Genomic DNA, 21,400 nt, shown 5'->3' with positions numbered 1-21,400 from the left:
GTTTATTTCCCCCACCTCTAAGGATATGATTTCTGACTTTCCCAAAACGGAACTGTACAATCAGCACTTCCCCACCCGTGGTGTGTGATCGGAGAGCACAGTTGTGTGAGAGACGCTTTTTATTAGCGAGGAAGGAGCAAAACTGTGAGCCGGGGATAGGAACTTCCTTGTTGTTGTTGGAGGCTTTCAGCAGGGAGGCTCTTTGTGCCGTTCGGTTTTAGGGTGCTTTCCACAGTCCTTTAAATGAAATTGCGTTTGCATTTCTTAAAAACATGCCAAACTTTGAACTTTTTTCTTGTACAGGCATGATTTTGTATGTAAAACTGTGGATTTAAAAAAAATAAAGAAAAAAAGAAAAACCAGGGAAAAAATCCCAGAAAATACCCAGGGAGAGGTATATACGTGTGTGTGTGTGTGTCCCATCTCTAACAAAAGGCACCAAATGGAAAATGGCAACATGCTGTGACCCACAGCTTGGTGATTTTAAAATTGTTTTGCGAGAGTTTGAGCTTGAACAAGAAACTTGGGATAATTTAATAGCTGGTAACATCGAGTGGAATGAGAAATGGTAGCAACTGCCCAGCTGCTCTCTGCTGGAGGAGGTGCCAACTATGTGTTCCTAGGCTGGAGAGAGCAAACCCTTTTTTTGGTTTGGGAGGCACGTCTGTAGGAGAATCTAACTGTAAACTCTTTCCAGCACTGCTGTGATCTGTAATCCACAATAAATACTGAATTATATCAGAGTGCTTCTTGCAGTTTCTAATTTAACATTAAGAAGTCGAGATTGGACCATAACATGCTTTAAACCACCTACTTTCAGTTGTTTATCAGTGCTAAAAGGCTTCGACGCGCTGCTGAGTAAACAGTGCTGTCTCTTTTTCCTTATCAGTTCAGTTTTGGTGAAATGCAGCTCTCTCCCCACCCCCATCCCCACCCCCCACCCCCCCATCCGAAAAGAGTTTTACATAAGAAACTACCTCTAGCACAATGACCTTCTGTGATTGGTGCAATAGCTATAAATAATAGTTCACTTGTTAGCACTCAGAGCAAAGAGACTTGCCTTAAAAACTAGGAACTGAACCAGAGGGGGAAATTCAGGCACAAAGGCTGAATGGCTTTAGGTAACTCTCAAATTGCAGTGAGATGTAGCTGCTTCAATGCTGAGATTGCTTGAGACTCACGGATGTGTTCTTCTCTAAAGTTCCTGTTTTTAAATAATCCATTTTGTTTTAGAGATGCGTTCAGTGCAGCTGGGGTGCTGCATAAGGTGTAAAAGTAGAAGTTAGGTGTAATTTGGCCTCATTTGCTGGAACAGTGAACATCTGGTTGTCTCAGTGGATGGATGGTACTTTTTTCTCTGCTGGGTAACTTTTTGGCATCAATAGAGGCATTTACAGGAAGCAGGAAGAAAAGGTGTTGCCTCAAGAACACAAGAGCAAAGTTGACTATTTTTATCCACTGATAAAGGATATAGTGGGAAAGAGCTGCTTGCACTTTTCTTAGTTCTAATAATTTTTAGTCTTAAAAAAAAAAAAGTGTTTGTGAGTGTGTCCTACATGGAAATATTATTCAGAAATTTCTTTTTCCAAGGGTTATTACTGAACAGTACTGTTTAATTGAAAGTAGGGGAGGAATTCAGGAGCATCTCAGCACCTCCATTGTGTCTTGGTTTTTACTTGGTACATTCAGACTGTAAACACTTGGCTGTCTGGGATGCCCTTTGTTGTTCTCACTCAACACAAGGGATGCTGATCCTGGGCTGCAGTCTCAGGGAAGAGGTGCTGAGTGTGGTGCCCTCCCATGAGCTGTGTGTGAGGGTGGAAGGATCAGAGTGAGACCTTTGGCTCCCCAGGACCAGCACCCTTTCCTCTGCACCCCTGGACTGCCCTGAACAGCTGCTTTCCCTGGATCTGCCTTCATTTCTTCTTTGGGAGCCAGCAGCGTTGTAGCATTGCAGATGGACTGCCAAACACCTGGTAAAAGTAAGGTGTCTGGTTGATTTGGGTTTTTTTTATTGTTGCAGTGAGGATGATATTTAAATGCCTGAAAAGCTAGGTCAGCACTATATGACATCAGTGCAGTGTGGGTGTTTAAAGCTCCCATCCAAGGAAACATGATTGTAGGGGATCTCTGCTTTTAGTTTTGAGTGAGCATTTCCTCCTAAGGTTGGAGACGGTAGCTCAAATACATTCGCCTAGTTTACTGCAGAAATGAAAAAGGAAAAAGAGTAAAAGAAGAAGTTGGATTCCAAATGCTTTCGGTTTTAATTTTAACTGCTTGAGGTTTTCAGCATGGTCTTCTGTTTGGTGGTTTAGACCAACAAAGTGCAAGATGACCTCCTCAAAGCTGTAATTTCCTAGAAGTCTAGAAGTGTGTATCTTTAATGTGAGAGGGCTGAGGACTGCAGCTGGGAAGCTTCTAGCAAGGAGTGAGGAAGTAAACATATGGTGCTTAAAACACTAATGTGTAGTTGTCAGAATCTGAAATTGAAACTTGCAGTAAACAAAAATGAAACAAACCAGCTCTTATTGAAATATATCAAAGTGTCCATGATCTGTGAAAGGAGAGTGTCCCTTTAAAGATAGTTGGAGTATTTCTTCAGGATAAATGGATGCAACAAACCAATTTGTTCCTCAGATAAAGGTAATAAAACCTTGGAGGTTCTGCATCTGCTGGGGGTGAGGATGGGTCTGCTGTGGCTGATTAATCATGGTGATCTAAATATAATTCTCCTGATGCTGGCATTAGTGAAGCAATAAATGTTGTGGATTAGAATTCCCATTTTGGAGATCTTTATTGTGCCTGAGACAGCTCAGAGGCATCATTCCTCCCCCACTTATTATACTTCTAAAGTGTTTGCATATTTGCACTTATTACACTTTTTTCCCCCACATTCCGCAAAACAAAATTTGTGGTGGGTGACTTAAGAAGTGTCCAGACTTGATTTATTTCCTGGCCTCAGCTGTCTGTCATAAGGCAGGCTTACAGGAATCTATCCCCTGGTGTGCTGGCAGAGCCTGGCACTTGAGGTTCCAGTAACTCCCAGCAGTCAAAGCCACTTTCATCTGTGGCAGTCTTGGGTGTTTTTGTTAAATTGAACCCACCAAAGGCATGACACTTGCTCAGATGGTGGATTTTTGCTTTTATGTTCCAGAGGACTCACAGGTGTAATGTTTGTGAAGGCAGGAGATGTCTGGAGGCTTTGGTGAGGGCTCAGCCACACCGATGTCTGTGGGTCCTGAGATGCCCTGGTGACCCAGGGTTCCCCAGCAGTTCTGCCTGTCCTTGCTGTGATCCCACCTACTGTCCTTCTCCGAAAGGATCTCCTGAGTTTAAGATTAACTTTGATTAGGAACTGGGGGGCTGCTGGTAAACCAGGAGTTGTTGTAAACCCTGTGGCAAGATTGGGCATTTCAGCCTAGTATTTTCAGTAGCAGTTTTAACTTACTACCCCTTAAGTGCCTTATCAGACAGAGATCATTTTCTTTGGTAGTTCTGTGTTTGCATTCTCATGAGCTGTTGCTGATGCACTTTGCTAACCAACACTAGTGATAGTCTGATATGTGAGATTGAGTAACAGCCTAGTGAGAACTGGTAAATAGTGGATATCAAATAGTTGTTTCTGACATATTTAATATACTGACAACCACTTCCATTCTGTTACTCAGAATGCTTAAAGAATATATATGGTTTAAGTACTGATTGTGAATTACTCAAAATACAAACTTCAATGCATTTTTCTGAGGATAGTGTCACTTGCTTACATCCATCCTGCTTGTTTTGGGTGTGGCTGGGTACTGAGAGCAAGGGACTGCTGCCTGCGATTAATGAGATTACTGAAATAACTAGGTCAGGATCTTGATTTGTTATTAAATAGATGCTTATTACCAAAGTCCCTATGAGAGCTGTGAAATCAGAAGGTCTGGAGTGGTCACACGTGGAGCCCAAGCCCTGTTAAAACCAGTTGTATCTTGCCCTTCTGCAGATGCCATTTTGGCAGTCTCCCTTCATCCTGTTGCTGGGCTTTTCTCTGAGTCCCTCTGTCTGTATTCCTCTTATTCAGGCCTTTACTTACTCCTCTCATCCTGTAGTAACTCTCCATCTCTTCCTGCTAAAATAGTAATTTGCTGTGTAGTGCCTTGGCAAATGCTGTAGTGAAATTTGGAGAAATTAGGGAATTAGAGTAGGTAAAAAAAACTGGGTATAGTAGGAGACAGGAATGGCCTATAAACTGCTGTAAGTAAATGCAAGTCACATTTCCAAGCGTTTCCCAGGGTATTACCAAGGTTAGGATGAATGGATAGTCTGCCAGTTTGAATGACACATTGAGGCCATATAAAGGTGCTCATATTTAGGGTAATGGAGTCAGGATTTCTGTGGAAAGAGGAGACAGAGCAAAAAGCTAAAATGATTATTAGATTTCATGATACTGGCTGCTGCTGGTTTTGGATACCTGATTAATGTCAACTGAGGAGTCAACTTCTGTAGGCTGTTGGCTGCCAACTATGCACTTCTGAGTGTGGGCTGTGATGTTTGTTGCTGCAGTTGCACATATTAATTTTCAGCTTGGAAAAGAGCCATGCTAGCCTGGAATTTGCTCATCTTCATCTTTCTCCCTTCTGACTTAGCAACAGTATGTGCCCAGGTTAACTGCTGACTTTTGAGAGTAGAAAAGAGAGAAGTGCCTTGATCCTTTTATTATGATGGAACTCCACTGTCAATCAGTTATTTTCCTTCATTTCCAACATTGGCTTCAGACATAGTAAATCCTAACAGATTTACAGCTATTAAACCCAACAATTTACCACTGAGAACCTTTACAAAAGTAGGGTAAGGAGGTCTGTTCCATCTTTCCTTGCAGCACAGTCAACCTTCAGACTTTCATGAATGGCTCTTGTCTTGATTGTGCCCCAGATTTTGACCTTTAATTTGTCACACAGACCTCCAGTAAAGGTCTAATACTTGAGTGGAAGGTGAAGAGAATAATTGGCTTTTTTCCTTGGCACTGATGTTACTGTTTGCTGTGGCTTCAGATGTGACAACATACAGCACTGCCTTGAGTTCTCTTATATCTGCCGCTGCTGGATATTTTAAGGATTATTTGTAAAAGCACTTGACAGCAAAAGTGGACTACTGGCAGAGTTGCAGAGTTGCCAGTATGGTTGTGGGTTTATCACAAATGCCAAATATCAACAAGAAAATAAGTTAAGAAAAAGAATCTTATTCACTGTTACTTTATAAAGTTTATGACATGTGAAAACTAATCCAAAATGCCCCATCTTATATGAAGAGACTCTCAAAATGCACCAGGTAGGATCTTCCCAGCTCAACCAGTTTCATGACAAGAGCCTGTACCACATATCACAGATTGTTTCTGTTGGACTGGACTGGGAGGGAACACAGGCTCCACGTCTGCAGTGTTCTCCCAAACACTCTGGCTTTTTGTGTGTCAGGGACTGAGTGATTGCAGTTTCTCAGACCAACTCCTAGGATGGTACCAGGAGGCAGTGATACAACATGCAGCCTAGGGTACGTGCTGATTTACAGGACAAAGTGAATCCCCTGAAACTAACTGGGAATCTCCTAGGATTTGCAGGTGGGAGATAATGAACAGCATGTTCTGGCTTCTTAGTTGTGAAACAAGACTATTCTGCTCTAATGGGACTGAATGCTCTTTGAGAGCAGACCCAGGAAGATCCTGCTTAGTAATCCTGCCTGGAGGCGTCTACAGTTAACTGAACAAAGGATGGTGGGGAGGGATGTGCTTGCTTGCCTGGACAACAAGAAAACGAGACTCTCCTTCAGCAGGGAAGCCCACTCTGGAATGTAATAGCCACTGGCTGTTGGGGAAGAAAGAGCTTTTGGAAAGAAGCCCTCCACCTTCCTTGTTTTCCTAAGGCTACCTTAAAAATATTCCAAAACCCTTCTGTAATAGTTTAATAGAAACTCCATGCTAGTAAGAATGACTAAAAATTACCATTACAAGTACTGTTTGCAGTGGAAGTTAAAAACAAAGGCAGGTCAATAAAATATGACTGCTCCAGCTTTGCTTCTATGAGAGTTTTTTCCACCATCTATTTTTTCTTTATCTATAAAATTACTCTTTCAGCCCTGTGCCTTTTGTATGGCTCTTAGTGTGAAAAAGGGAATAGTACACTTCATAGCACAAGCACTTGTGGGATATTGTTTCCAGGAGACATTTAGACTCTAGATAACTGTATTGCTGATATATCTTAAGTAGTTAGTTTGGCAGCCTATCACACAAAGAATGCATGGGAGAAGGAAGTAGAAATAATAAAATGCTGCTGGTATGAAAAGTACAGCCTGAGATTTAAATAGAAAGTGAAGTCAGATCCAAGAGGTTGGAAGTAAATAGAAATTTCCTAACAAAGAGTGTGATGGTCTCTGTCATGGCCAGGGTGGCTCTACATAACCTGTTCCTTGACTTGCAGAAAAGGAGCAAACTGTAAAGCGGCTCAGCTTTTCACAGAAATGAGTCTTGACTTAAAAGAGGAAAGGAGACAAACACTTGTTCCAAAGGAGTCACCTATAACATATCCCAAAACAATGCTCTCCCTGTGCCAGAATCTTTCCCTAGTAGACTTCTAATTGTGAAGATCTGTGGCCTTTACCTTTTATCTCTTTCCCTGTGCCAGGCTCTAACCCAGTGTTAAGAGGTAGCCATGCCATGCAGTAGTAGGACCATGTGATCTGCCGGGATCCTTTCCAAACCAAATTATTCCTTAATTCTGTGAAACTGTTTGGAAATACAGTTTCACAGAATTAAGTTGTGACTTAATTAAGTCACAGAATTAAGGGTGACAGTTCTGGGTGTGACATGTGGCCCCCGAGTCTGACAGCTCCATGTTCCCAAAAGCCTCTTGGTGGCTGAGCTGGCAGAGGTCAGCAGAAAGGCTCCAAAATGAGCTGCTTGGACTTTGAGGAGTGTGGCTGGTGGTACTGCAAGGACTTCAGAACCCCAGCTGTGGGACTATTTGAAGGTACAAGCACATGAACATTAGCAGGGAAGAGCATTTGTCTTGGTCAGTGTATAAAGAATGGGCAGTAAGATATAAACTCTGCTCTAGATGGGAAGCAGGATGTTGCCTGAGACTTGATCTCCAGGAGGAACCTGCAGAACACCATCCTAGCTGCTCAGGATCCTCTGTTGAGAATGTCCTGACACGTGTTGGCCAGCTGGGTTAACAAGGAGCAGCCCTGCATGTAAGCATGTGTGGAAAAGTCATTTCAAATATAATGAAGTTGGCAAGAGGGAGTCAGTAAGTTCAAATAAAAGGATGGTGTGATGAAAGTCTCTGAAATCAGTAGTGCTCCAAGTTTTTAAGTGGGAAAACTATAGTTGAAGATGTTACGAGTTGCTGCTCCCCAAAGACACTGATTTGTTCCTCATTGCTACTCTTTGAAGTAGGCAAAACTGAGTGGATGAAATTTTTGGGGAGTAAGCCAGAAGTGGTCAAGGATGGATCAAGTGTGGTGATGCAGAGAAGATCATAAAATGGCACTGTGAGACTGGTTTTTCACCAGCTCCATGTGATTCATTTGCTGGTTCAACAGGTCACACTGATCTTCATGTGTCACAACCACAAACCTCAGCTAGTCATTCTCTGACTTGAGCATTATCAACAGGATTGCAGTTTTGCAATGGCATCTTAATTTCTCAATTGTCTTCATATGAGAGCCAAAATCTATGCTGTTCATCACTTACATTAGCTCTGCAAAGCAAACAAAAATGAGGAAAAATGTAAATAAACTAATAAGAGCAGATAATAGATGTGTCCTAGTTCTAGTTCTTTTGCTGGCTAAAATGACTATTTTTGGAATAAGTAGCAGGCTTGAAGCAGAAAATTCTGTGCTGGCTCAGCAAAGTCTCCTAATAGTTGCCATCAGTTAGAGATGGAAACACCTCTTTACCGTATAGGAAAATTGTGTTTTTTCTACTTTTGACATGCCAGCATCTCAAGGCATGCCAACATCTCAAGAACCAAATGTTTCTTTAGCTGCCTGTAGTAGTTCTGGACTGGTCTGTCCAGCAAAATGTTTGCCTCTTCCTGAAAAATAGAGGCAGACCTCTCCAGCGTGTTGCCTCTTTGGGTGCATTTTAAAGGTGGTTTTTGGAGCCTTTTGTGGAAATAACGCTATCCATGGAAGAATGGGAAGCAGTGCGTCATATGCTGAGTTGTGTTAGCTGAATTGTGCCCTCACATGATCAAAAGTTGGTGTGACTTCTTAGGAGAAAAGATGGCAGGAGGTTGTTCTGCTCTCAGGAGTTATGTTGCTTCTGTAATTTGGGTGCTTAGGTGAGAGACCTGTGTTGGTGAGATGTGGCTCCGACCAGCATGCTGTGTGGTGGGGAAGTGCTGGTTCTCCTCCAGATCCCCAAATAAACTGAAAACGTAGTGCAGGACTCTTCTGCACTGAAGCTGCTGCCTCACATCACTTGTTCAGTGAGGTGGTTCAGCATTAAAATGCACTTGGTATTTTGCATGTGTGGTGGCTCCATAGAAGTTTGTGAGTAGTGTGGCTGTGGTGGACTCACATAAATGAGAAGAATAGTGCAGTTCAGCCAGTGCTGGGATCCACAAATTTGCATCCCTGTCACCTACTGGTGGGGTTTTGTTGGGCTTTAGTGGGTTGGTGTTTTCTTATTTGCAAGTTGATACTTCCAAAATTATTTTTTTTTTCAACACAGCTTTCAGTATAAGCCTACCCACATTTTCGTTTCCTTGAAATAGACTTCAAGTGAAAGAAAGTGAAAATAAAAACTTTGTTACAGTGGTTTTAATTGAATTAAGAAATTATTTAAATAATTTAAGAAACAAATTTTTTTGTTTCTTAAATTCCATAGTGTTCTTTGAACTCACAGGTTACTCCAAAACCTAATAGAGGATGTACAAACCACTGCCTGTAAAATGCTTTTGTTTTCTTGTGTTTTATACCTTTTTTCCAGCCATATTTTCAGACTAGCAGGAAAACACAGACTTCTGAGAAGTGGTGCACCATGTGGGGAACTGAGACCTCACAGCATAGACCTTTTCCATGTTAGGTGTCTTGAGGACCTGCTGGGTGATTTGCTACAGCTGATTTGGCTCTGCTTCTGGACTACTTTCTATTCCAGGAAGAAGTTTTACAGGAATGCTGATCTTCCATAAAGCACATGGCTAATTATGAAGAAATCATTTTAGATAGGAATCTTGCAGGAACATATTGTAATTATCACTTAGATCTAAATTAATCCAAGCAGTCTTTTCTCAAATTATGATGTTCCCTTTATGAATGCTTTTCCTCCACTTGGCATTCAGCCCCAGTAATACAGTGATATTGTGTACAATGTGGAATAAATGTCATCTCTTCTTCTAAGAGAATGCCTGCCTCCCAAACTGTGGTAACTTTTAGTGGAAAAAGAGAGGGATAATGAGACAGCAGTGCTGACTAGATGCTAAAACAGTGTAACTCATGGGTTTGGAGATATGGGGATTTTCTTCTGAATGGTCCTTTGTTTTTTGGTGGTCCTTAGATGTCTTTTAACCTCCTTATGTATTTTAGAGTTTCCAAAGACCATAACTTGTGCTTTTCAAATGCTTGCAGATCATCAAGTAAAACATTTACAAAAGATACTGACAAAGCATCTTAAAAGTGTGTCTGTTTAATTTTAGGACAAGGAAACCTGCATGGGTGTCAACAATCAAAGTTACATATGTGAAACGGGCCACTGTTGTGGACAATCCCAGTGTTGCAACTACTACTATGAACTCTGGTGTAAGTCCTTCCATTTTGTATGGCTTCCCTTCCTAACCTGCATGGCTCTTGTACCATACTACAGGTCTGGCTTGTGTCCCCTGGGGTTTTGTATTCAGCCCTTGTTGTGCATTGCCTTTGCATTTCACTGCAGCACAATCCAGAGCTGATGTGATGAGACAAGGAAATAGGGTTGTCACAGTGGGTGCTTTCTCCGGAGTAATGGCTCATCTTGCCACTCTTGTTTGCTCTTCTCACTGATTTGGGTACTCAAGATGACATTCTACAGGAGCAAGGAAACCAGCTTGAGGGAGAAATGCCGTACACACAACACTAGAGCTTGACACACTCAAACAGGAAATTAATTCAGTGTCTTATCTATTGGTTTCATGGTTTTATCTGTTGGTTTTGTTGGCAAGCACAACAAGTTTAAATCTGGTATATCTTTTTAAGGATGTCCTTTCAAGGAGGAGGGCCAGTGTGCTTATTCTCTTCAGGACCACTCAGAGTCCTTGTGCAGAGAGAGTCTTGGGTAAACCCTGTGGGTTTGCAGTGGCTGAATGTTCTACTGTGAGGATCACACATTGCCCATTGCAACCCTTCTTACCTCCTTTTTCCCAAAATGTGAGATTTAAAAATAGCGAAGTTTCCAGCAAATGGCTGAGTGACTGTACCTGCTGAGTCCCCTTAGATGGCAGCAGGGAGGTCAGAGCAGGTGGTCAGCAAAACTTGATTAAGATATATGGAAAAATGGGAAGTTGAAAGCATAAGAAAGTGATAAATGCTGAGTTTTAAAGGAAAACTTAAGCTTGTTCAGTCTGATGGTGTCTTCTTTCTCTAGGAGGGACACAAAAAGTTGAACATTGATGTTGTACTGTTGTACTGTCCTGAGCCTAGGCTGGGAGGGCATCTCTGCTCCTTGAATTTGGAAATGTGGTGCTCTGAACATTGTACCCCTACATTAGAGACTGGAGATACTTTCTTACCACACCCAATGGTATCTTCTAGTTTTTATGCAACTATGATTTCTACTCAATCCCTCTGTTGTGCCCACAGTTTCACTTTCCCAAAGTAGCTTGTGTGTGGAAATGTGTTATACATACAAAGACTGTTACTTAACCTGGATCCAAGGACAGGAATAGCTGACACTTCATCCTTTAGTCTAGAAACATGCTTTTACTTCTCAAATTAGCCAGTGAAGTATGGGGGATGTGGTTATAAACTGAACAGGACTCTGTAGTAAGCATCTTCAAGACACACTGTGCTCAGACTCCAGTGGCTGCTGTGTCAATGCTTATGGCAGGATTTTAATGTATTGCAGACCTTTTACAGCAGACTTGTTTTCCAAAATGTCCAAATAGTTCAGTGAACAATTCAGGTTAGGGAGCCATGGGCAGCTCCAGGGACTGTAGCAGGCTGAGAAACAGGCGTGACTGTATTGGAGCCTTGGAGTGCCTGGATCAGACTGTAGCAGTCAGCAGCCCAGGCAGGACAGATGGCAGGAATTTTTTCAGGCCAGAGGGGGATGCACGGACAGGGCAGAGTGGGGAAGGTGAAACCTGGTTTTGCATTTGTGTGGGTGGGAATCTAGAAGAAGCTGCATGTGTGCAGAGGCTCGCAGGCTCCTTAACAAGCAGGATCTAAATTGAGCAGCAGTGTGGAGTGCAGCTGCACAGTGGAACTGGTGGCACGGTCACCATGTTTCTCCCATGGACATCTTTAAAGAGAGGCTTGGTTGGATTGCATACAAACACTCTGGTCCAAGCAGTAACCCCCTGCCATTTTAATGGGATGGTTTAGCTGTCTTTATACTTGGCAGTGCCTGGCTGCATCATAAAAGTTCTTGGAAGACAAAACCAGATTTTGTTAGAAGGAGGCAGAATGTTAAAGGCTTCTTTTTAGAGCAGACTCACAGGTCACAGTGAGATCACGGAATAAACATGCCGGTCACACACACTGCTGGATGGTTCCTTGGGGGAGATAGGTTTCTGTGTGTTCACATTTCTTCTGTCTCACAGGGAGCATTGTGCACCACATCAAAATGAGGGGAGTAATTAAAACACGAGACCTGTTTTCTAGGCTTTTTGCAAATTCAGGCAAACATCCAACACTGATATAAAATCAGTTAATGTCTTCAAAGCTTGTTTTGCCAAACGGTAGGAAAAAAGTTTCCTTTGGATGGGAAGGAGTCATAGAGGGAGCATGTCCTTTAAACCCATATTCTAGGGCTTGAGAGCTTAGCTGCTCAGCAATTGTGGAGCATCTTTGATAGGTACATATGCTGAGGCACTCTGAAGGCCTTCAAGGTGAAAAGTGGTGATAGTAAATGTAAGTAGTCTTAATATGAGCAGTTTAGAGCAACTGCTTTACATGCTTGGGAATAGATCAGCTTTTTAAAAGTTAATAATAACTTCTGGTTAATGAGCAGTTAACATAGCAGCACCTTTTAAGCGTGGCTTCATGGTTGTTCTGTTTTGATTTTAACCAACATATGCATGTACTGAAGTAGCTTTTGAGAAGCTTTTGCTTCTCTTGACCTTCTCAGACCACCAATGTGTGTGTTTCAGACTTTTGTGTGCCTGAAAATAGACCTTCTTGCTAGTCCTGTTGAATTAAATCCTGGATTTATCTACCACCACAGTTTTGTGGGAAGAAGAAGCAGAGGAAGGTGGCATTTGAAATGGAAAGGAAAAGTAGTTGGTCTTTGGTGGACATGTGTTCTGAAACATGATCCTGTTTTGTGGCTGCTTGGAATTTTTCCTGTAAAAAGGACCATTTTCCCTGTTACAGAATTTGAGGGAGGTTTGTCTTTGAAAATGGCTGATCTCAGCAATTCTAGGCAGCAAGTAAGATTGTGGTAATTTTAAACCAGTCATTGAGGGTAGGGGAATAGGATGTAAAATCAAGGTATTATTTTGTTAAGGGGTGGAGTGGAGGAATGGAGAATATGATATGCCAAGCAGGTGGACAGCCTATGTTTAAAATTAGATAACAACCCAGTTCAGATTCCCCACCCACCTCTTAAAAAAAAAAATAAAAACAGTGCTGTGTTGCCAAATAATAAAACTATATTCAGATTTACAGATATAGGTCTAATAACTATGTAAAGTTCTAATTAGTTCTTAAGCTTTGTAGCTGGTAGCCTGGTGAGGCAAAAGCTGCTTTTTGTCTTTTTTATTTTCTTCGAACATAATAATAATAAAATGGAAAAATGTACTTTACTGTTGCATTTCCTCACATAGGAAAAGATGTTTGAGTGGTGGATGAGCTGGGTCAGCATTTTCATTGAACAATTTAGCTGGACTCCCCAGAGAACTCATGGTCCCCAAGGGGAAGAATGGCAGCAGCCACTGGATTTTGCTTCCTAGCAGTTTTTATTGGGGTCTCTGTGATGTGATTGTGATTTGCTGGAGTTTTCCAATGTTGGCCTTTTTCCAGGCCTGACAGGTGTCTTACTGCTTAGACATTCCAAAATACCACTTTTCGAAATACAGGTGAAAAGGTAATCGAGGAATGCAGTTCCTGTGTTTTGCAGGCTAAGAAGTTAGGCTCAGAGGTTCTGGATTTTGCCAGGTTTGAGAGTATAAAGTGGACTGAACACTAAGTCCAGGTCTGCTGACATCCATCCTTGTGCCTCTCCTGGCCTTTGGAATCATTAAATTATTCCAGAGGCTCTAAACACAGCAAGCACAGCTGTAGAAAATATATTTCATTGTGTGGTTGGAAAAATAGTACACTGTGCTTCAGGAATCATGGAGCATGGAAACAGGCAGCTGCTCACTGCTTGCAAAAAGTTGGAGGATTTAGAAGTTGGAGGACTTTAGCTGGTCTTGGGTGATGTGGGTACTGTACAGCAGCCCAGCACTGGTAATGAGTGAGCATTCATATATTGCTTGTGCCTGTTTTGTTTCTTTGTCTTTTTTAGCAGATACTGAGCCCCTCTGTTTCTGAAAGAAAGAAAAGAAAAAAGATCTTGACTGTTTAGGTCCTAGTAGAAGAGTTGTATGGGAAAAAATGTTCTGTTTGCAAGCAGTACAGTCAGTGTTTTTGCTGATTTTGAACAGTCTGCTCATCTCTGCACGCTTCCCCTTGGAATCGCTAGACAGCTCTTTTCCCAAAAAGCATGCTGCCAGGAAATTCTGGCAAGGATCTGCTTAGTTGCTGAAACTAAAGCAACTGCTGTACCACGTACATATTCCAGGAGGTCAGCTTTATAATAGGAATTCATGTCCAAGAGTTTGCTGCAGTCTCCAAAACACTCAGTCAAACAATGCACCAGTCCCATGTTTTCATCCTTACCCCATGTTGTCTTATCCCACATCCTTTTTCAAAGAAAGATTTTTGCTGCTCCTTGCCTTTCACCCAGGCTTCTACTTGCTTCTCTTTCCTAGGTGTCTCAAACTTCCCCTTGGGCTGTTCTTCCTCAGCTGTGCTGCAGCAATAACCCTGCCATGACAAAGCTTCACCAACAGTATAGGGCAAACAACAGATGTCACCACCATGCAGAAACTCTTTATAATAAATAGGCTCACTGAGGGAGTTATTTCCTGATTTACATGGACTTCTTGTAGCCTAATCCAGACAGCCAAATCACCTTAAGTTTGTTTTGGTCTGGCTGAGTAAAATTCTCCGATCCAAAGCAGAAGGCAAGCTGTCTGGCATAGCCTGGCTATGCAGATACTGACTTTTGCCCTATGTGGCTGCTTCCACCTGTGCTGTGCTAAACAGCCTGGAAAAAAGGCAAGAGGACTCCTAGTGTTGTTTCACCCCCTGCCCTACATACCTCCAACCCAGCTAGCTTGTCACCAAGTACCTAGATCTGTTGTTCCCAGATGTTCAGGACATGGTCTCAGCTGGATGTTCCACTCTGGTCTTTGTTAGACTATTGTTCAACATTCATTTTACCAACATTGATGTCTTGGGGGGGACTGGACTTAAAAATGTGTCATCTGGAGCATGGGAGCAATTGCCCTTGGAAGGCTCCCTCCCTAGGAGAGAGGCATAAAAGCAGTGTCTGCAGATTTACTGCCTCACGTTGACTCTCATTGCACAATGGGATAAAGGATTTTTCTGAAACTTTTGTTTTTTCATCTTATCTCGTTGCAGTGGGTGTACAGTGGGCACTATTCTGAAAACTAGAAACCAGCTGCAGTTAACGTGTGTCTCCTTTTGTTACCAGTTTGGGAGCAAGCGAGCAGGAGTTGGAGATGTCTTCAGCTTTTTTCTTTTGCCATTGTACTCTACAAATATTCAGTAACTTTTTCCTACAGTGAGGTCAGGCTGGGACTGCAGTTCCAATGACTTAAACTAACATAAAACTGTCACTGAAAGTCACAGTCTTTCTCTTGCTGCTGCTGCTGTGTTTGCCAAACGAGTTTCAACCTGCTCTGGTTCCCTCAAACCAGTTCAGACCACAGTTGCGCACGACTTTGTGCCGGCACAAGAAGAGGTGGAGGAAGCAGCAGGAGGTATGGTTGGGACAGGCAGGAGAGGATCACATCATTCAGCGGCTTCTTTTATTCCTTCTTAAAATGTTCATGGGCCTATGGCCTGGATCCTTCATCTGGCATTCTTGAGCAGCAGGGTTGGCTCGTACAGGCTTGTGCCTGCAGTGGCAGGAACTGATGTGACCCCTCTGCCAAAGGACGCGATTAGGCCCCAGCACATCCAGGTTGTGGTACCAAGTAAATTTCTCTTCCCTTTTTTGATTATAGTGTTGGCCCTGTGAAGACAATTTTTTTCCAGCCATGACTGACTGTGAGGCCACCATTTGGGACATTTTTTAGTCAATGAGATTGTCCCACCTCTCCTTCTGTTCAGAACCAGCTCTCATGGAGCCAAAGCTATTACCCAGATGCTTGTCGGGCAGACACAAAGGCACTTTGCAGTATGTTTTGGCTTGCTTTTAGGGGATTTCCTGCCAACAGAGCCATGGCATTTGCCCAAGTTTACCATGAACTTGAGGGCAAATTTCTCTGTTCATACCCTTGGAACGCTCCAGAAAACATTTTCCATTTTGCACAGGATAAAAGGAGCTTCCCTCAACAGCATTGCTGGTGGCAACATCCCAGACAGAAAATACAGTACAGCATCAAAGCAAACATTGCTCCCTCCTTTTTCATGAGGAAGGACTGCTCTGGTTTTTTAATTATTAAACTGTTTTATTCTTATTTATTGTAAAGTCTGATCAAAACTCTGGTTAGTGTCCTAGAAGGGGTTTTCTTGAAGCATTAAGCATGTTCTTTCACAGCTGGTAAGAAGCATCTCTGGTGTATGACCATGTGATGGGCCTCCCTTTCCCAAGAATTCTGTAAATGTAGCAGCAGCCTTCTCTTTCTTCAGTGCTTCCTCTGGTTCTGAGAGATGGCTTCCATGGGACCTAATTCCATTCCCAGGTGTTTTTGCAGCTTCCATTCTAACTTCCTGAGCTTCCTGCTCATGTCAGGCTTACAGCTCTGAGCTTACAGATTGGTGCTGATTCTTTTACTTTCATTAAAGGTTTTGGTGCTCTGTCAGGGAAATCTTTTGGCAGTAATCAACTCCTTGGTTGTGTCTGTTTCACCTTTGCTTCCATCACTGTCCATTTGTAGGCATCGCCATTAACAAAAAAATATCGATAGCAGTGATTCTCAAGACTCAGTTGTTTTTGGGCTGGAGAGTGTTGCAACTTCTGACTCTTCATGAACCAAGAGCAAGACTGAAATTGCCTTCAAGTCTAGCAGTCTCTTGGTGCCTGTTTCACTCCAGACTGGTACTTTACTTCTGATCTGGCTATCTATCAGAAGTTGTATTTCCAAAGTCACTGTTTGTTTTTTTATCTGTCATGTTGTGCTGAGATTGCCATGAGCTTTTGTTCCCAGTGGTCACTGCCAGGTGGCTGTGGAAAATACTCTCAAATCAGACATTTAATGGTGAATTTGGCTCAGAATGTGTCTCCCAATCATTTTTCCTTTTCCAGTGAGTGCAGTGGTAACTCAACACAATGCTGGTGAGAAACAGCTCATATCCATTTGGGAAGAAAAAACTCTTGAAGAGCAAGAGGAAGGCATTTGGCAACAGTGAATGCTTTTGGGAACATTGAACACAACCAGAAGCTCAGTTTTACTTGGCTTTTAGAGGCTTTTTAATGCCAAACTTGAGTTGCCTCCATAGATCTTACCCATTTTCATCACAAGGCAGAATTGGTACCTGTTTTTACCCTGAGGGAGGTGTTAGTGTGCACTGCTGCTGTGCTTGGCCCCTGTGTTTCCTGCTCATGTTGTGTTGTCTTTGGGTGAATTTGCAATTCCCCTCCTGCCAAATGAGCTGCTGGCTGCACGCGCCAGTGGTCTGCTCAGCTTACCTCCCTGCTGCTGGTTTGAAGCCAAGCCTCACCAGGTGTACAAATGCGCAGCTCAGTCATGAACATCTTCACTGTTCACTCCATACTTTTAGACATAATATTTACAATTGCACTTGGCCTTGGAGCATAGCTTTATTCCAAATAAATGACCATACTATATATTTTCTAGGCTTTTGCAGTTTTCTGTTCTGCAGCCAAAACTGCAGCTGTGCCCAAACTCCTGGCAAGAGAGTGTTGTAGAGCTTTTTATGGGGGCCCTGAACTCGCAGCACCTGCATTGGTACTGGGCTTGCAACCAGAGTTGCACCCAGTCCTTCTCCCAGCACTGGCACCTCTGCCCAAGTGACAGCCAGGGAGCCCCTCATGTGCCTCAGCTCCCATGGGTGTCCCATGCTATTGCTTCCAATGCACTGGGGGCTTTCCAGCCCTGCAGGGCAGACGTGCTCTTGGGTGCCAGGGTGGGGACACAGCCATTAGAGAGGAAGCCGGAAGCCAGGCCAGCAGATGACTCTGGTGGGCACACGCTGCTATCTCCTGTGATCATCCAGGCAAGTCCTCCAGGCTCGTGCTGAGTCCTCCATCCAGGCTCATGCTGAGTCAGGGCTTGAGTAATTCCTAGAAGCTCTAGGAAGTGTCAGTGGTTAATGAAACCAGGCAATAATGTGGTATTAGTGGGTTCTTTTTCTGGAAGTTCTCATGAAAAACAACAGATCTCATCTGCTCGCAATTGCGAGTGTGCACAGACCCTTTGCAGGAGAATGAAGGTGTTGTTCCTGGCACCGAGGCCAAATTGCAATGCACTAAATTATGGTGTGTTTACTTCAGTGCCACCTGCGGTTTCAGTAGGCTCCAACATTAATTTATTATCCTAAGCTGTTGTGTGTTGTTGCTGCGTGTTAACAGAATTGCCACACCTCTTTGCAGGAATGGCTGAGCTTACTCTGACCCCTACTCCGAGTTTGTGCATCAGTTTGTGTGCAAAGCACTTTGGGACTTTTTTTTGGAATGGGTAGAGAAGTTTTCTAAAGAAATACTTTTTTAATCTTCTGGATGCAGGCTTGGGTGGGAGCAGTTATTCCCTGCAGAAATATTTGGCTGCTGCAGCTGAGATTGCTTAACAGTGGCAGTTCTCCAGGACATCTTAACTAATTAAGTGCTGCTTGCTGCCATTGTATCTAGACTCCTTGGGAAAGGACTTGATCAAATGTGTTAAAAAGCATCTGTTTTCATAACTGTAGCTAAAATCCCTGGATAGCTGGGTGTAATTTTCCATTGTTATTGAACTCATGATCATGGACTGCTCTTTGAAAATAAGGAGTACTTAGAAGATGAACTGCAGGCCTGCCTCAGTGCATGGTGGCATGCTGTGCCAATGACCTGGTTTTGATGAGTGTATTCTTGCTTCCTCAGCAAGCAAGAGCCAAGGGACAGTCTCTTAGCGAGAAATAAAGTGTATTTATTGGAGAGAGTCTTCAAACTGTGAGACAGTTGAAGTATTGCATTTGTGTACCAAGATTTTGGTAGTGATAGAGGCTACAGAAATTGTTGCAAATGTTTGGCTTTGGAGTGAAGGGTGGACTGGATCACTCCTCTTAGTTTATATAAAAAGGCTTTTTTTAGAAACAGGAGGGTATTCAGAGGTCAGTGGCCACATTCTCGTTTTGGTTTGGGAAGTGTAGAGAGCATCTTGAGTACTTTTTTCTTTGCTTCTCTGGAGTGAAGATCGCACTCTCTTCTCTGATCAGCATGGTACAGCTGAGCAGGCTGGCCAGAGAAACTACCCAGGAACCTTAATTTCCAGCCAAGGAAAGAAAAAAAAGGGGGGTGGGAGAATATGTAACACCTTCATTTGATGGAAGGCTTTGATAAGTTTGGTGGTAAGGCAGGTTCCAGTTGATTAGGGAAATAGATTGCACAAGGCAGGAGAGAGATTTCAGTTTGCTGTGCCAAAATACATGAGGAATTTGGGTTACGACACAGGGAGGTGAAAGTCCCCACTCAAAATGCTCAGAGACTCGATATGGCACATCCAGTTCCCCTGCAGCAGCCCAGTGCAGGTCTCTGAGATGGATGATACAATTGCTCTTTGTCCTGAGCCAGAGCAATACTCCTTTCATTCTTCAAATTCCTAAACTGTTCACCTTTCCCCACCTAGCTCTTAGCAGAGAAAACACAGCAAACACAGCAGGGGATGCTGAAAACATCAAGATATTGTAAAGGCATGACTAGAGGTTTTCAGTGGAGAGAGAAGAGCAGTTTGATACCACAGGATAGACTGGCCAGCCTGAAAATGGGCTGTGGCATTAGCAATCTCCATTTTTACTGCTGGGGAATAGTGAAGACTGGCAGAGGTGTTACAGAAAGAAAACAGTGTTGTGATTTCTAGCAAGCAGTCACTGCCAAGCCTATGTGTTTCTAAAGGAAAAGTGCTCCCAGTATCTTTAGATGCAAAAACTGAGCTTAAAAAAGAGCTTACAGACACTGGGGATAGGTCAAGCTGCAGGCTGCAGTTGCAGGAAACAAAAGCCTAATCTGGAGTGCATGTTCCAGTTTTTTGAAGTGTGTCTCGGAAACATTTTGTAGTGCATGCAAGTGAGAAATTTGTGGAAAGGGAGAGTTATTCCACATGTTGGAGGGTGTGGGTAAAATTCAGGAAGTGGTGTTTTAAAATTCCCTTTTAAGGAGCAATGTACATATGGTACAGCAGTGCACAGAAACCAGCCATGACCACAAACAGAGCAGAAGTTAGGTTTCTTGAGGATTCAGAGAGGGAGGCTAGCTTAATTTAATTTTGGATAATTTAAGACATTGAATACAAAAATAAGTTTTAAAAATATTTTGAGACATTTATGAAAAAAGAGCATGTTTTTGTTAAACATAACAATGAAAGATTTGGGCTGGAAATTAAAGAGCAGTGCAAACAAAAGCAAAACAAAGTGCTTGGGGTTTTTCTCTTCTTCTGTGGTCAATCTGCAGAGTGTCTTTTGTGTCTTGATTGTTATTTTCAAACCAAAGTGACTGTGGGAGGCAAGCTCAATGCTATTCACAGCTCTGTTCATTTTTGGCTAGAAGAAATGGTAACCAAAGGGTAGGAGCAATGGAGGGGGGAGCCCTCCATATTTGATTCTTCTCCAGACTTGTACCTATTGAACATACATTGTACCAAAGTGTGTTGAGAGTTATCCATTTGTGGCAAGGCTGTTGGAGTCACAGTGTCACACACAGGCAGTGTTGAAGCCTCCTGGCCTACACATATTTCTGCCTTTAGAGCAGTGCCGGTTCAGATCCAGACTTTCAGATTATCTTCTCCATTGGCTTCTTGGGGTCTCCTGCATTTGGATGCAGCTCTCACGCAATGGCTAACACTCACTGTCCTCTCTCTGCTGCAGGGTTTTGGCTGGTGTGGACCATCATCATCATCCTGAGCTGCTGCTGTGTTTGCCATCACCGCCGCACCAAGCACCGGCTGCAGGCGCAGCAGCGGCAGCACGAGATCAACCTGATCGCCTACCGGGAGGCGCACAACTACTCAGCCCTGCCCTTCTATTTCCGTACGTACTCACACCGCCGGCCCGGGGAGCACGGCAGCCGCCAGGGGCCTGTGTTAGGTGCAGGGAGGGAGCAGCAATTGGGTTCAGCAAGAGGCTGTGCGGGCTTTGCTGCCTCACCATGGCGTGCAGAGAGGAGATGGTGTTGGATGCGTTTGAAAGCCCTTGAGTCTGGAGTTGAACCACACCAACTACAGCACCTTCACACCCACTCCTGAGAGTGTAGGGATTCCTTGGGTGTTTTTCTGCAAAGGTTCTTTACGTACCTCATTCAGGACTCCTTCTTTCCAGCCTGGACTTGATGCTGGTGGGAGTGAGGTATGGGAAGTGGCTTCATAAAATTTGGTCACACAGGCTGGAAGAAAGGGGAGTCTCAGCAGAGACTCTGCTGGCTCCCACCCTGTGCTGTGGTTCCCAGGCCACACTGCTGGTGAGCAGCCCTAGGACTTTGCATGAAGGAGCTGTTGCCCACAACTCAGGGAAAGTACAATCACTTTGTGCTCTCCTTGTGTTTTGCTGTTCTGTGCTAGAGCAGCAAGTCTCCTTCTGACTGGAGGTACCACAGCTGAGTTTCCTCTGACAGACTGTTGAATTGAATGTATGAACTTGATTTTCTTGTTAAACTCTGGCAGTCACCTCAGAAATCATCCCCAGCAGCCTTTCCCTCCCCAGCCCCAGGGATATGCAATTGCACATGGAAAATTGCAGTGCTACCCTTAAATGTTTCCAGTGTTTAAGTACATTCTGTCTATAT

The 21,400-nt window shown here is 43.3% G+C and overlaps 1 protein-coding gene across 5 annotated transcripts in view; it reads left to right on the top strand.

Moving 5' to 3' along the window:
* Positions 1-21,400, top strand: part of WBP1L (WW domain binding protein 1 like) — a 59,139-nt gene that overhangs the window by 34,777 nt on the left and 2,962 nt on the right. For all 5 annotated transcript variants that reach the window (XM_063163295.1, XM_063163300.1, XM_063163299.1 and 2 more), the window contains 2 exons: positions 9,675-9,777; positions 20,488-20,649. In XM_063163295.1, the coding sequence (XP_063019365.1) occupies positions 9,675-9,777; positions 20,488-20,649 (265 nt within the window). The remainder of the gene's footprint in view (positions 1-9,674; positions 9,778-20,487; positions 20,650-21,400) is intronic.

This window comes from Melospiza melodia, chromosome 9, assembly GCF_035770615.1.
Source record: "Melospiza melodia melodia isolate bMelMel2 chromosome 9, bMelMel2.pri, whole genome shotgun sequence".
NCBI lineage: Eukaryota > Metazoa > Chordata > Aves > Passeriformes > Passerellidae > Melospiza > Melospiza melodia.
The sequence above is the reverse complement of the archived record's forward strand: the minus strand, read 5'-3'. Positions and strand labels throughout refer to the sequence as shown.